The following is a 14,701-nucleotide window of genomic DNA, read 5'->3' as shown; positions in this document are numbered from 1 at the left end:
TATAGTTCTTATTGATAAAAATATCAGAATCTTATAATCACTAAAATTAATAATTATCACCACAGTGGACTTGGACAACTTCATTTCTGTTGTCTATTAACTTGCAAATAAATTTACTATAGCAGATTCTTTTTATTTAAGGTATTGTTTAAAGAAAAGCCTGATAAATCATTCTTTATAATAATATTATTTTATACGAGGTCTGTCCAAAAAGTATCCGACCGCTGACCAACCAGTAGGTGGCCGCGGCGTAATCGACCGGCTCGAACCGGTTTTTGGAGGGGAGGGGCGAGACTACTCCTTCCCATATTAGGCATTGAATACGATCCGGTCACTCAGTGAGTCATAGCGCACTGTTACGTACAGTACTGCCGTGTGTGTGCGTCGCATTTCAATATGACTGAACGTGTTGGGCAGCGCATTTGCATTAAATTTTGGCAAATACTTAGCCATTCAGCATCAGAAACGGTTACTATGATAACGAAAGTTTATGGTGACGTGTCTATGGGCGATACACAAATAAAAGAGTGGTTTAGGCGGTTAAAAAATGGCCGCATATCAGTGGAGAGTGATGACCGATCGGGCAGGCCTTCAACGGCCAGAAACGCTGAAAATGTTGAACATGTTCGTGCAACAATTAATGAAAACCGTCGATTGACTGTCCGAGAGCTGGAAGAAGATTTAGGAATACCAAAATTGTCAGTTTGTAACATTTTACACGAAGATTTAAAAATGAACCGTGTTTCGGAAAACTTTGTTCCTCGGCTGCTGACAGAATTCCAGAATTCGGCACAATTCCAGCGTGAAATGTGCCGGCAGGTGTGAAAAATTCTTTCATACTAATTGTATAAAGGACGATTTAGAAGGGAAGAAAACCCGCTCTGGTCGTGAATGGAAGTGTAAAGAATGTCGTAGCACCTCATCAACCCACAGCAGTGTTGGCTCAGTTTCTACTGCGTTAACCAAGGACTTTTTTTGATTAGAGTTTCTAGAGGAGTTTAAAGCGGATTTTTTTTTCGTGAGCTAAAATCCTATAAGAATGAAATGGAGGAGCTCTCTAATTCAGTTAGATTCATCTCCGACAAACTCGATGAAGCAAATAATTGTATGAAGGATATGTCAGCCCAGTTCGCGGTTATAAGGAAAAATAACGAAGAACTTAGAGCAATTAATACTGATCTGACAAAGGAAGTGGTAGATTTGAGAGACAGAGTGAGAATCTATTGAACAATACTCAAGAAGGGACAACATAGAAGTCAGTGGGTCTGCCTGTGACGAAGAACGAAGATGTTGTCAGCCTCGTGAAAAGACGTCGCAGCAGCCGTCGGCGTAATGATTCGGGAGGATGACATCTCGACAGCACATCGGGTCCCGTCGTTCAAGAAAGAACGTACGCCATCGCTTCATCGTAAGATTCGCCCGAAGATCGACACGAGACAGCATCCTCGCCAAGTACAGAGAGAAGAGAGGAGGAATGACTGCACGTGATGCCAACCCTACTTTCCCCCAACAAAGGTTGTATATCAACGAACACTTGTCCCCTGATAACAAGGTATTTTTTATCCAAACTCAAATCAAAATGTAAGGATATAGGCTACTACGCCTATGCTTGGTGCAGGGACGGGAGGTTTTTTTCGTGAGGAAAACTCAGGGTGGACAAATACAAAAGAGTTGACACCTATGAAGAACTTGATAAGCTTAAGTAAACTAAACCTTATCTCCTCTATCGTACGAGAATTGCTTTTTAATTATTTGTGTTTTTGGTTTTCTTTACTTTAACTTGATATATGTACATATATACACATTATCTGTTTCTTTTTTATACTTTTATGAACTCAAATAATAATTTGCCTCCTTCATCTAAATTAAATTTCACAATAATTTTTTTAACCAGGAAAATGATTTTACTATTATATAACACAAACATAAGGAGTATGAGAGCAAATTTTGACAGTTTCCTAGTAGAATTGCACCATGTTAAACGAAAAATTGATTTTATAATATTAAGTGAAATTTGGATTACTGCTGAGGAATTGTGTATGTATAAATATTCCTGGTTACAACCTTTTTTGCACAGTGCAACATTAATATTACAGGGCAGGTGGTGTCATATGCTATGTTGACAATAATATAGTTTTGTAACAGGTTACAAGTAAATATGACATCAGCAGATGCCCTACTTTTAAATATCAAATTCAACCAATATTTTTTCAAACTCTTTTGTTTATATAGAATTCAAAGTTTTAGTGAAACAATATTTTTACAAAGAATTATCCAACGAGCTTGATCTTCAAAAAAACAATTTATTGTATATAGGTGACATTAACATTGAATTTATTAGGTAAAAATAGTATATCAAATAGTTATCATAGCTTACTAAATAATAACGGTTTTTATATCATTAATAAACTCTCACACTAGAATACAAAATTTATCTCAAACATGTATAGATCATATTTTTGTAAGAAGTAGAAATATAAATGGTTTTGATGGTTCTGTTTTTGACAAGGGTGTAACTGACCATTGTATTTTGGGCCTCTCTTATAAAAGTAATAGCCAAAATTTTCATAATTTTGAGGTGTTAAACTCACGTAAAAAAACACCTTAATAGAAAAAAACTTTATTGATTTCAATTTGGTTAAAGCATATTTGTCGCTGGTTAATTGGGATGAAGTATACTTAGAACACAATGTAAACACGTCTTATGATAAGTTTTGTAACATTTATGTAGATGTATAGATAAAAGTAGTAAAACTGTTACGAGTAGTTATAAGTTCTTAAAAGCTAAGTCACTAAGTCCATGGATTACAAAAAAACATTTTAAACAAATTAGATAGACGGAAAAAAATTGTACAAAATTTACAAAAGAAGACCTTACGACTTGACGTTTTTCCCCAATTACTTTAAGAGATTCTGTTCAGATTTAAAAACACAAATTGTTAATTACTAAGAACAACTTTTACTCGGATAAACTGATTAGCTGTAACGGAGATTCATCCAAACAATGGAAAATAATAAATAACTTGACTGGTGGGAATTCCAATAAACACGTGGAGAATATTGAGTTGATAGACGGAACAGTTTATCGGTGAGCTGAGTGAAGTAGCTGATAAGATCAATGACTATCTTATCTCTGTACAGGCTGACCGCCCAGAGCGGTGCCGTCTGTGAACTTGCCACCGTTACCTGCTTACCCACATTCTTTCTTTATAACACCTACAACTGAAAATGAAGTAAAAAACATTGTAAAAGGCCTCAAAAATAAAAAATCTACTGGCTTTGACAACATAAGCGTGCAACACTGTTAAAATTTATTGTCAACGAAATTGCACCTGCACTAGTATACATTGTTAATAATAGTTTTAGTAAGGGAATTTTCCCTGAAAGTCTAAAACTAAGCTCCGTAGTGCCAATCTTAAAAAGCAGTAATTCTATAAAAAATAGATTCACTTAGACCAATAAGCCTATTGTCAGTTTTTTCTAAGTTAATTGAAACTATTATGTTGGTTAGATTACAAAAATATCTTGATAGGTTTAAATTTCTATAGTCCTTACCAATTTGGCTTTATAAAAGGTAAATCCACTGAGGACGCTTTAATAGCAGTAACGGAAAAAATATATAATAGCCTTAATTGCAAATTAAAAACCGCTGGACTCTTTGTTGACTTTAAAAAGGGCCTTCGATCTAGTGGATCATGACATTCTATTAAATAAACTAGAAACTATTGGAATAAGAGGAATTGCATTAAATTGGTTTAGGAGTTTCCTTGTGGGTAGAGAACAGCAGGTAAAAATAGCAAATGTTTATAGTGCTCCAAAATTAGTAGAATCTGGTGTGCCACAAGGCTCAGTTACTTCTCTGCAGTTTTTATTTCTAATTTTCATTAATGATTTGCTTAATCTCAATTTTTCAAGGTAAAATCAGTGCTTTTGCCGATGATATTGCTCTTTTTTATTCCCACAAACAGCGATTCTCTTGGAATTGGTGAACTAATAAATAATGATCTGTTGCTGTTAAGAGGGTGGTGTTTAGCAAACCGAATGCAGGTCAATGTAGACAAGACCAAATACATATTTTTTGATTTTTATGGTTTTAACATACCTGTTCCTTTAAAATTTCATTCAAGATTTTGTAATTTATTAAATTGTAACTGTAAAGCTTTAGAAAAAGTAAGCAATATTTAAATACTTAGGGAATTATATTTGATGAAAAATTTACATTTGAATCTCATATTACAATCTGCATAGTAAAATAAGATTTATCAATTAAGAAAGTTTTATTTTTTAAGAAATTTTTGTAGCATTAGTCTTCTGAGAACACTTTACTTTGCACTGGTAAACTCAAGACTGCAGTATGGGCTGGTATGTTGGGGAGGTACTTATAAATACTTAATAGAAAAATTACAAACAACTCAAAACTACTACTACTTAAAGAATAATTTTAAACAAAACGTAAAATAGAAAGTTCCATTCCCCTTTTTCAACAACTGCACATTTTACCAATTCAACATCTTTTCATTTTTAAAGTTCTTAGGATTTTTTTTATCAGAAGTGGAAATATGGGAACTGACAACTTGTATTATAACACCCGATATGTTTTAAATAAGAATTTTCCGGCTTCCTAAGGTAAATAAGTCAATTTTTCGTCACTGTTTTCTTTATTTAGGAGCCCTAAAATTATACAATCAACTTCCATCCAGTGTAAAAAATAGCTGTTCCTTAAGGGCATTCTGCAGAGATACAATTACCTGCCTTTCTTCTATTCATGATGTTAACTTCCTATTTAACGTTATTGCATAAATGTATCCTTTCTGTAACTTCTAGGAATAATTTAAGTATTTTATTATTATATTATTATATATTATATTATATTATTTATTCTTCATGGCCATCTTTTGTTCTTCTTTTTTGCTTATGTTATGTACTTGTCCTTAGTTGTCTTTATTGTCTTTTACTGTCCATGATTTGTCCTTATATAGAAGCCTACATAGAATAAAAAATAATCAGTTTTCGCTTCTTACTTTATATAAATAACCATAGATGTAAGTTTAATACAGATACTGCAGTTGTAAGCGACATGTGTTTTTCTTGAGACACTAGACTCAACGTTTTAGTTTTGTTATTCAGTGGTACTTTATTTTTATTTTAGCATGGTCACATTACTTGTACAAGTGACCAGTAATATTTCCAAACGATTTACAAGTATTGTATTATTATATAAAAAACTGGAAATAAATCATTTATTCATTTATTCAGAAGACCAAAAGAACTGTCGACTTAAAATCACACAGGACAATCTGGATTTAATTAAAAGTGACCCAAGACTATTTAAAAAAGTTATTACTGGTGATGAGTCATGGGTTTATGGCTACAACCCTGAAACAAAGGCTCCATCTTCACAGTGGAAAACTCGCAAAGAGCAACGGCAGAAAAAAGCATGACAAAGTCGAAGCAATTTCAAGACAATGCTGACAGTTTTTTTTTTCCAGCATAGTGTTCATCACGAATATGCTCCAAGAGGCCAGACAGTGAATAAGGAGTATTATCTTGAGGTCCTAAGGTGGCTACGAGATGCAGTGCGAAGGAAACGACCTGAACTGTGGACAAGCTGTGACTGAATCCTGCACCACGACAACGCGCCAGCTCATTCATCAAATATTATTCAGCGTTTTTTGGTCAAACACGATATCAACCAACTACGACAGCCTCCCCTACAGTCCTGACATAGCTCCTTGTGACTTCTGGCTATTTCCGAAATTAAAAATTCCTTTGAAAGGAAAAAGATTTGACGATGTTGAACAAATAAAACAAAATGCGACGAAAGACCTGTTAGCCATTCCGCAAAATTAATTTAAGGAGTTTTTCCGGAAGTGGGAGGAGCGTTGGAATAAGGTAGTGGCTTGTGGAGGGGAATACTTTGAAGGGGACCAGATTGCCGTTGCCGCAGAGTAACGTCAGTTCATGCCAGACGTCAAAGTCGGTTACTACTTTTTGGACACACCTCGTATTAAGTAACAAGAACGAGGGTCCAAGTATTAAGGATCCAAGTACAAAATTTGTTATGCAATAATTTAAATATACTTGATTAAATCTATCTGCATGTTTTCTGCTTTGCCAATTTTTGTATCCTAGAGATTACAACGTGTAATGTCTTTTGTTACAGATTTGTCTTTGCCTTTCAAATTTTTACAAAATGGATTCATCAAGTACAAATGTCGTTCTCACCCAAAGAGGTTCTTTTTCAGTGATGCCCTGTTGTGGACAAATAAGATGTAAGTAATTCCTGGAAATAATTGCAAACACTTGTTAATTAGTCAAATATTGTCTAGAGAGTAGGCTTGATGACATTGAAGAGTTATTGTAAACAAATACATTGCTACCAGACTAGCTGTGATCTATTCAAACCATAAAGGTACCCCATACCTTCACTATCTATTCATATTGGACAAATGATTCAGATGAACTGATTTCAATGAACATGTTTTTGGAATCAGCTGAATATTCAAAAGGCAAACAATTTTGTATGTAAATTTCAAGTATTTCGTGATACACCCCATTAAAGTGTTTTTTTTTTGTTACAATAGAAAGGGATAACTTACTTGACCAAGTACTCAGCTCATGCCATGATTCCGATAATTCATGTTAGTTAGAAAAAAAAAATAGGAAGGTAATTTTACGACTCTATAATTACTTTCTTAATAATAATTGGGGGAATAATCTAAAGGAAACCCCAAAATTATAATCTGTCAACTTTTGTTTTCTAATGCCTCAAGAACTTGATGCCAGTTTTAGAGGGCTGTCTTGAGGTAAAGAGATAGATAGAAAGAACATTTGGTGTACTTATGAATCTGGCTGAATCTGAAAATTTAAAACTTAATACTACTGTATTCGATTTTTAGTTATGCGGCAATAATAATTTTGCATTTTAGTGAAATTACATACTACAAAAGTTTATTTTTAAAACTAGACATATTTGGCAATTAAACATTAGTTTAACTCAACATTTTTTTGTTACAAATAATTTAAGGAGTAATATTTAATTGTGTCACTAATTGTTGCTAATTGGCCAAAACACCAAAAGATCCTCAATGTTCTGATTGTAGGAGGTGTGAGAACTTGACGAGTGATGTACTGTTCCCTGATGCTGTCGGAACTGCCAGAGCTCTAGCAGTGAGTCAGGTATCTCAGTATCTCCCCACTACCGCATCTTCCATCAAGTTCCGTGGATCAGATGGTTCCTGGCGCTCTCTTAACTGCTTCCAGGCCACTCTGGTTGACGGTGAGTATTCCACTTTCTCAGACCATACAGCAATAATGAGTTTTCTCAAGTATTTTTCTAAAACAATTCAGTCTGGTTTTTGACTGTCTAAAGTGGCATTGGTCTGATGGTCGTTCCTAATTTATTGAGTGGAAGACATGACTTATAGAGTATAGAATTTTACTAACCATCAAAGCATGCAGTTAAAAATGGAGGAAAAAAACCATCTTTATTTGTTATCAAATATTATATTATGGTGTTTAAAAACCGTATTTATAATAAAAGCAACATATTTTAGGTCAGAGTTCATTGGGCATAGCTTAAGTTACTATGTATATTTCATTCTCAGTAGCATTGCTTAGCTTTTTCTGAATTCACTACAGGCTTTGGCTTCATCTGGAAAACTATATTTCAATCTTTAATGAAAGTGCTTTACAATAGACAATTCTTTATTAACAATATCTTTGAGATATGTTACAGAATCTTGAAAAAAAGAAAATAATTATAGTACATTATGAAAGAATTCATGTCAATTTGTTAAAAAGACCTAACCTAAATTAAAATGTAAATAAATATAATTTGTATAGATTAGACATATAGAATAAAATTTAAACATTGAACATTAAGCATTCATATAAATAAAATATAACTTGTATAGATAAAATAAGTTAATAGATTTAAACATGATGTAATAAACACTAAGCATTAAATTTAAAAATAGACAGCAAACAGAAAAAATCCCTAACACATCATGAACATAGAATTTAAATCATTACTAAACACTTATTACTTTTCAGTTAAGAATTTATTTACAATGTGTAGAAACACTTTTCCAGGAAGTAACCCAGGAAAACCTCCAAATAATTCTCTTAATTTGGTATCATTAGGCAATTATTATACAGACGAATTCGTCCGTACTCAGCCAATTCATCAAAGGCTTGTGTTTTGTGTAAAGGATACATAAGAGTACTATTGTGTCTGGTGAAATTTTTGTGTTTACTTCAGAATGAATTGAAATTTGCTATGTTTTTCTTAACCAGTGTCTGGTATATATAAATTGATGGAATAGTAAGCAGTTTTTAAGTCTCTAAAACTGGGTTTTCAAAATGCATCATAGTTAATACGGTTGATTTTGAGGATTGTCTTTTTTTAAATTATGAAAAGCTTGTTTACTTCAACTGAATTAGCCCAGAATTCGATGCTATATTTAAGATATTAATACATATGCATAGTAAACTGTTAGCATTGTTAGTTTTTGTTATGTTAAATGGTGCATCAAGGAAGCAGATGTCAGATCTGGAAATATTGCTATAATTTGGGTGAAAAATGTCTGTCTGAATTTTTCCACTGTTGAATAAAAGAACTGTTAAAAAGACCATTAACTTTGAACCAATTATTCATTTGTAAGAAATCCTGAGAAATAAGTCTATTCAATATGATTTTGTCATGATTAGAAATGAGAGCAATAGTATCATCGTCAAACATAGTTTTATATATTTGCTGGTAAATCATTAATGTAAATCTAAAATATCAATGGTCCCAAGATAGAATCCTGGGGTACCACTAAACTAATTTATTTCATATTTCTTAGAAGAAATCCCGTTCTCAAGAGTCACATTTTGACTGCGGTCAGTAAGGTATGATCCTAACCATCCCAATTCACCATCTCGGATACGGTCAAAATGCCATTTTTGAACAATATTTTATGTTGGACACACTCGAATGCCTTCCAAAGATCACAGAACATAGCAGCAGTAAACTGTGAATAATCAAAAGCACTCGCCACTCTAGAGACCATCTCATTAATAGCATTAAGGGTTTCTAAAATGAATGAATGAGAATGTGAAAATGAGAATGAAAACATTCATTCCCCTCAAAATTGTTACTCTAAATTTTGTTATATAAATATTAATATTAAAATGACTTACAACTGTTACTGATGAGTTTATTTGTGTATAGGAGTGCCGGTGATGTTTACGGGAGGCCCTGTGTGGGCATGTGCTTGGGCTGCAGTACCAGACACGGAGGACAACCAGTACCTCGCCGTAGCCTCACACCCTGACATGAACTTGACACATGAGATGTCAGCCGTCTACAGCTACCCCAGTGTCATCCAAGTGTGGGCCGTTGGCCGGCTCGTCAATTGCCTGTGAGTCATCAACATTGCCTCCTCACTGGCCATGTGATCTATTTACATTACCTTAAAGTCCGTTTTGAGAATCTTATCTATAAATGTGTTGGAAGACCAATTTTCACCTTTAACTCCAATGACTATATAGATGACTGTGCAATATTGGATAATTCTGTGTATAGTTTTATAATTACTTACAATGAATAAAGTATGGTAATAAATCATTATTGTAATTAAATCAGCAGTAATATACAATATATGTATAATTTTGACTCACTGTGATTCCTCTTGTTTTATCATGTTTATAAGGAAATGAATGGGTCTCCTTAAAGCTTTGATGGTTCATTTAGTTTTAATTTGACAGTTCATTGTTATATGTAAAATTTATGTTGCTAGTATAAAAATAATATTCATAAACTCATATTTTTGAAAAAAAATTAAAATCATGGGGACCCAAATGAGGTTCCAACCAAGATTTTACAAATCTTTCTTATACTGCGGAAATGGTTCAGTATGCAAAGTAATAATAGTGTGATTTGTGGACAATCACTAACAGTCGCTGTGTTACCATTTCCAGCCCAAAACCAGAGTCAGACAACGAACCACAGTTCCTGATGGGAATTGCCCACAGTAGGGGTGCAGTGTGGGGTCTGCAGTGGTGTCCCAGCGGCTGCTACCAGGACAACAGGCTGGGTCTGCTGGCTGCTGCGTGCTCAGACGGCAGTGTTGTCATCTACAGCATTCCACGACATCAACCTACTTCCCAGTCAGTACAACTATATATCGTGCAAGACATTCGTAATGTGTTTGTAGATAGGATAAAATTTTCTGAATGTCTTTTTGAAGTGACTACTTCATTTGGCGGGTTATGGGTGTATGTATTGCACTGGGAAAAATCTTTCGTTTTGCGTTACGGAACATTACGCATGTTTATGTTTTCCATGTGCTTTTAAAGTAGAATAACAGCTTTACCGAAACGTAAACAAACTGTTATATAGACATCTTATTTGAACTAACAAAAGTTAACGTTAATGAAAAATATGGTTAGGAGAGATGAAAAAGGAAATATAAACCACAATAACATACAGCATTATTTATTTATGATAAGGAAAATAACGAAACACTTCTCTAACCAGGTTGTGTGTAACAATGCTTTGTTTTCTATCTGTTCGATCAATTTTTTTCACATTATTATTGATGCAAATGTTATCCAAAATAAAGCATTGTCTCGATCTATCCCTGCTTCTGCAAACTTTCCTTTGTTATGGAATTTTTCTGGTTAGGTTACTTAAGCTTCAATTTAAAAGCTGTTAAAATTTACAAAATCAATTCATACTCTACTATTAGTAGCTATATTAACTTTAATACACTAAAAGACTTCCAACACCAAACAATCATTGCAAAGAGGCTAAAATATATGGTAAAATACTGGTTTGAACTAATCTACAAAATACTAATGTGTTTATTAATGAATCCAACCTAAAATTGAAAAACTTACTGCATCTTTTATTAGCAGTATTTAAAGCTCATCGGATTCTAAATTTAATTTAAGCACGGTTCATATTAATTCCTATTCCAGTTCACTACTAGTTCGTCCTGATGGGATTTAAAAAAAGGATTTATTTTTGATAATAAATAAATTGATTAGATCTTTTCTAGCTAACAATCCGTAGTGTAATATAATCCTGGAAAAAAATTAGTCTATGTTGATTATAATTACAACCTTTATTTAGTACATTGGGCTTTACCTAAAATGCACTTAATAAATTATGCAATAACAGCTTTTAATACAAATTTACTGAATGTCAAAACCAGTAATTGAATTTTAATAAAATTAATAATTCATTAATCAATTGATACATTAAATTTAACAATAGCAAACGATAAAAACATAAGTACAAAGAGATATGGAACAAAAGTAGATATTAAGCAAGATTTTATTCCAGAATTTTTATTTCTTATTTCAGTTGTCATAAACCCATGATTTCACTTAAGAATATTATGAAATGAAAATGAAAATAATTATTTTGAAAATACAAGATTGTAGTGAAAATGATAGTGACTAAATTATAGAAACTAATATAAATAATAATAATGGAAATGTATACATTTAATATTTATTACTTAAATATTTAGAAGTCAGTGATCATTGTATTATAACTCAAATTGTTGAGACTGATTAGTGGATCTCTCCATTCATAAAGTTTAGGAACTATTGATATATAGTATTACAATCACATACCTTCAAGTACAATCACATCTAGGTTAAGTTGAAGAGTTTATCTCTGATACTGTAGTAAAATCTGTTTAAAATGTGTAATAACAATCAACAATAACCAATAAACTAACTTGTGTTTATTCTCTTCAGGCACAAAATCTGTGAGATGGAGCCGGTGATGGAGTTGAAGCTTGGGTGTGAGATGCTCTCTCAGTGCAAGTGTATAGAGTGGCACACCGTAGCACCTCACAGGTTAGTACTTCCTGCTGCATAGGTACTTGAGTGTGACATCTTATTGCACACCTCCAAAGTAAGGATTAACTTAGTCCGTTAATGGATTAAAGATCTTTGGCTTCCAGTTTTACTGAATCTGCAAATTCTTTCAAGAAGCAAGCTTAGCTCATTGTTCATGAGGTTGGTTCTCAGTGTAAGTTCCTAGTTGATTCTAAGACTGGTAAAAGTTACTAATCTTCGAAAAGAACTAGAATCATAAACGGTGAATTGACAGCCCAGTGCCAGTTATCTTTCACCATAAGCTGTGCCTTTGTTATGTATCACTTAAGAATTTCATGTTTGGTTGCGTATTTATGCATCAACTAGTTGTAATCATTTGGAAGAATATTTGCTAAGAAAGAAATTGAGCACCAGCCACGCTAGGTTTGGTAGAGGTTGAAATGGGAGGATATGATGTTAGAAAAAACTTTCATTTCATATTTTTAACCCTTTTGATACCATCTCATTTCAACCGAATATTTGTTTATCAAGTTCAAGAAAAAAGACGTTTTGTGTATGCAATGCAAGTTGGTTCTCAGTTCCTGTACTATGAAATGTTGAGTATCAGTATTAATCAAGCGAGTATTAGAAGGCAAGTTGAAACGGAATAAAAAATAAGTATATCAATTTATTCAATAACTAATACAAAAGTCACATTAATTGAATTTGAGTTTTATTTTTTATTCACAACTAAATTTAATTATTTAGCACATTATACTTTAAAATTTATTAGTTTGTACAAAATGTTAAGCAATTATTTATCAATATTTAATTTACAGATATTTTATGACTAAAGATATTGTATAATGGATTGCTAATCTTGTAAATTAGTACATGAGAACATGTATGAGCTGATTTATGTAATGATTTACAGCATAATAGTTGGAGGTTTCGCCAATGGTATGGTCGCACTGTGGGACTTGCACACTACTTCGCCTCTACTGCGTGATGGGAAAGTGATTTACCCTTTCAAAGTATTTGAGGCCCACCTCTCCGCTGTTACTGGTAAGCGATAGGAACATAAGTTAGAAGTAGTAACTGAGCCACATACACATAGTTTATACTTAAATTATAGACCGCCAGAACCACTTTCATCACAAACTAGTTGATCATAAACTACCTTTTAAAAACAAACCGAATATTATAAAATGAAAGTGATTATTTAATTGATATATTACTATATATGTATTTATGGTAACTAAATTTTATATTTTGGCTGTCATTAACATCATTTGGTCTAGTATGTAGAGAGCTTGACACTTTTAATTGTAAATATAATAAAACTACCCACTATTATTCTGAGTTTGAAATTGTTCAAAATCCAACAAAAGGAAAACAAAATATTCAATGAATTATATAGTACTATTTTAATATAATGAAGTAAAAATTGACTCACAAGGGTTCTTAAAGCTGTAGAAATATGCAAGGCAAATGGTTTAATCCTGTTCATAGGCACATCTAGGATGTCCGAAAGGGTGAAGAGGGGTTACTACTACAACTTTTCCGCACCTCCCAGTCAAGCTGGGGTAGTAGATCACTCTCCTATACTATTTTAAATGCTAGTAATATTAAGAATTGTAAGTTGGACAACCATCTGAGAGCATATTATACTCTCCAATTATGCTCTCCAAAGTCTATAGTGGATGCGCATTGGCTGTATTATACTTTGTCAGCCCCTACCAGTACTGTTGGACTCCACATTCTGAAAAATTATTAAGCACAAGTCTTGTGTTTTTATAGTTAAAATATCTAATCAAATAAAAAGAAAAGTGAGATATGATATATAGTCTGATTGTGAATACTTTCAGTTTAACGTAAGTTAAAATATATCTTGTATCTTTGTATCAATGGGGGTATTATAATCCAAAACCTTCCCCCCCCTTGAGTACACCTATGATATTCCTATGATCCTGTTAAACATGTGTGAATGAACATAGCATAATTAATTTTGAGTCAAGAGAAAAAGGTGGTGTGCACAGGTGCTCATTTTGTTTGTATTCCAGCTGTAAGTTTGTCGCCCACCGCGGAGACTACAAGGGCTCACCTAATGACATCATCACTAGATCGGGCCACCAAGTTCTGGCGGCTGGACGATACCACTGCGCCTGTAAACACCTTGCGCAAGGCTAGCGTCACCGATGCAGTCATGCCCAGCACTTGGATGACATCTATCAATGCCTTTGATGATGTATACAGGTAGGCATTGATACCACATAAATGATTTCAAATTTTGTGTGTGTAGAATTTACTTTATCAATAGAAATCAACTGTAGACAGGTTGTGATTGGCAGTCAGTAAATAGCCACTGATCCATTGCACTATCACTAATTTAACCTGTTATTGCATGAAAAATCAATATTTGAACTCGATTAGTCTTCAATTGAAACGGCAGTTTCTATGTTGAATAGTAATATCGTAAATATTGCTTCACTCCAGTCTTTCTTTTTTCAAATTTGGATTACTGTAAAAGCCACATGGAAATTGGTTGTTAATTGTATAAAAATGTTAAATTTTGTTGTTTGAGTGTGTCAATTGATTTAGAGTTAAAAGACTCAGCTCAGTTTCCTTTCATAGTTAATAATGGTTTTAATGTCCAGAGTTTGTTAGTTTTTGAGGCTTTACAATGAACACTTTCAAATGAACAAGCCTGAAATCGTGTGGGTGTGTTCATTTTAATATAATTTTTTAAAGTTTAAAAATACTTATTGCATGTGTTTTTGAACATTTCCAACAATATAAATGAACATAGAGTAGACTAAGGTGGAAAAGGATTTAGGAGGGAAGGAATGATAGAGATAAGCACTTGGATAGGTAATCTAGG

General features: G+C 33.2%; 1 protein-coding gene across 1 annotated transcript in view; it reads left to right on the top strand.

Annotated features, from left to right (window-relative positions):
* Positions 1-14,701, top strand: part of LOC124363050 — a 35,414-nt gene that overhangs the window by 13,529 nt on the left and 7,184 nt on the right. Inside the window, exons 8-14 of the mRNA XM_046818116.1 lie at positions 6,164-6,272; positions 7,104-7,279; positions 9,218-9,407; positions 9,967-10,155; positions 11,758-11,859; positions 12,755-12,885; positions 13,884-14,076. Of these exons, the coding sequence (XP_046674072.1) occupies positions 6,164-6,272; positions 7,104-7,279; positions 9,218-9,407; positions 9,967-10,155; positions 11,758-11,859; positions 12,755-12,885; positions 13,884-14,076 (1,090 nt within the window). The remainder of the gene's footprint in view (positions 1-6,163; positions 6,273-7,103; positions 7,280-9,217; positions 9,408-9,966; positions 10,156-11,757; positions 11,860-12,754; positions 12,886-13,883; positions 14,077-14,701) is intronic.

The sequence above is a fragment of the Homalodisca vitripennis genome, chromosome 5 (assembly GCF_021130785.1).
Source record: "Homalodisca vitripennis isolate AUS2020 chromosome 5, UT_GWSS_2.1, whole genome shotgun sequence".
NCBI lineage: Eukaryota > Metazoa > Arthropoda > Insecta > Hemiptera > Cicadellidae > Homalodisca > Homalodisca vitripennis.
Note: the sequence above shows the minus strand (reverse complement) of the source record. Positions and strands in the feature narration are given on the sequence as shown.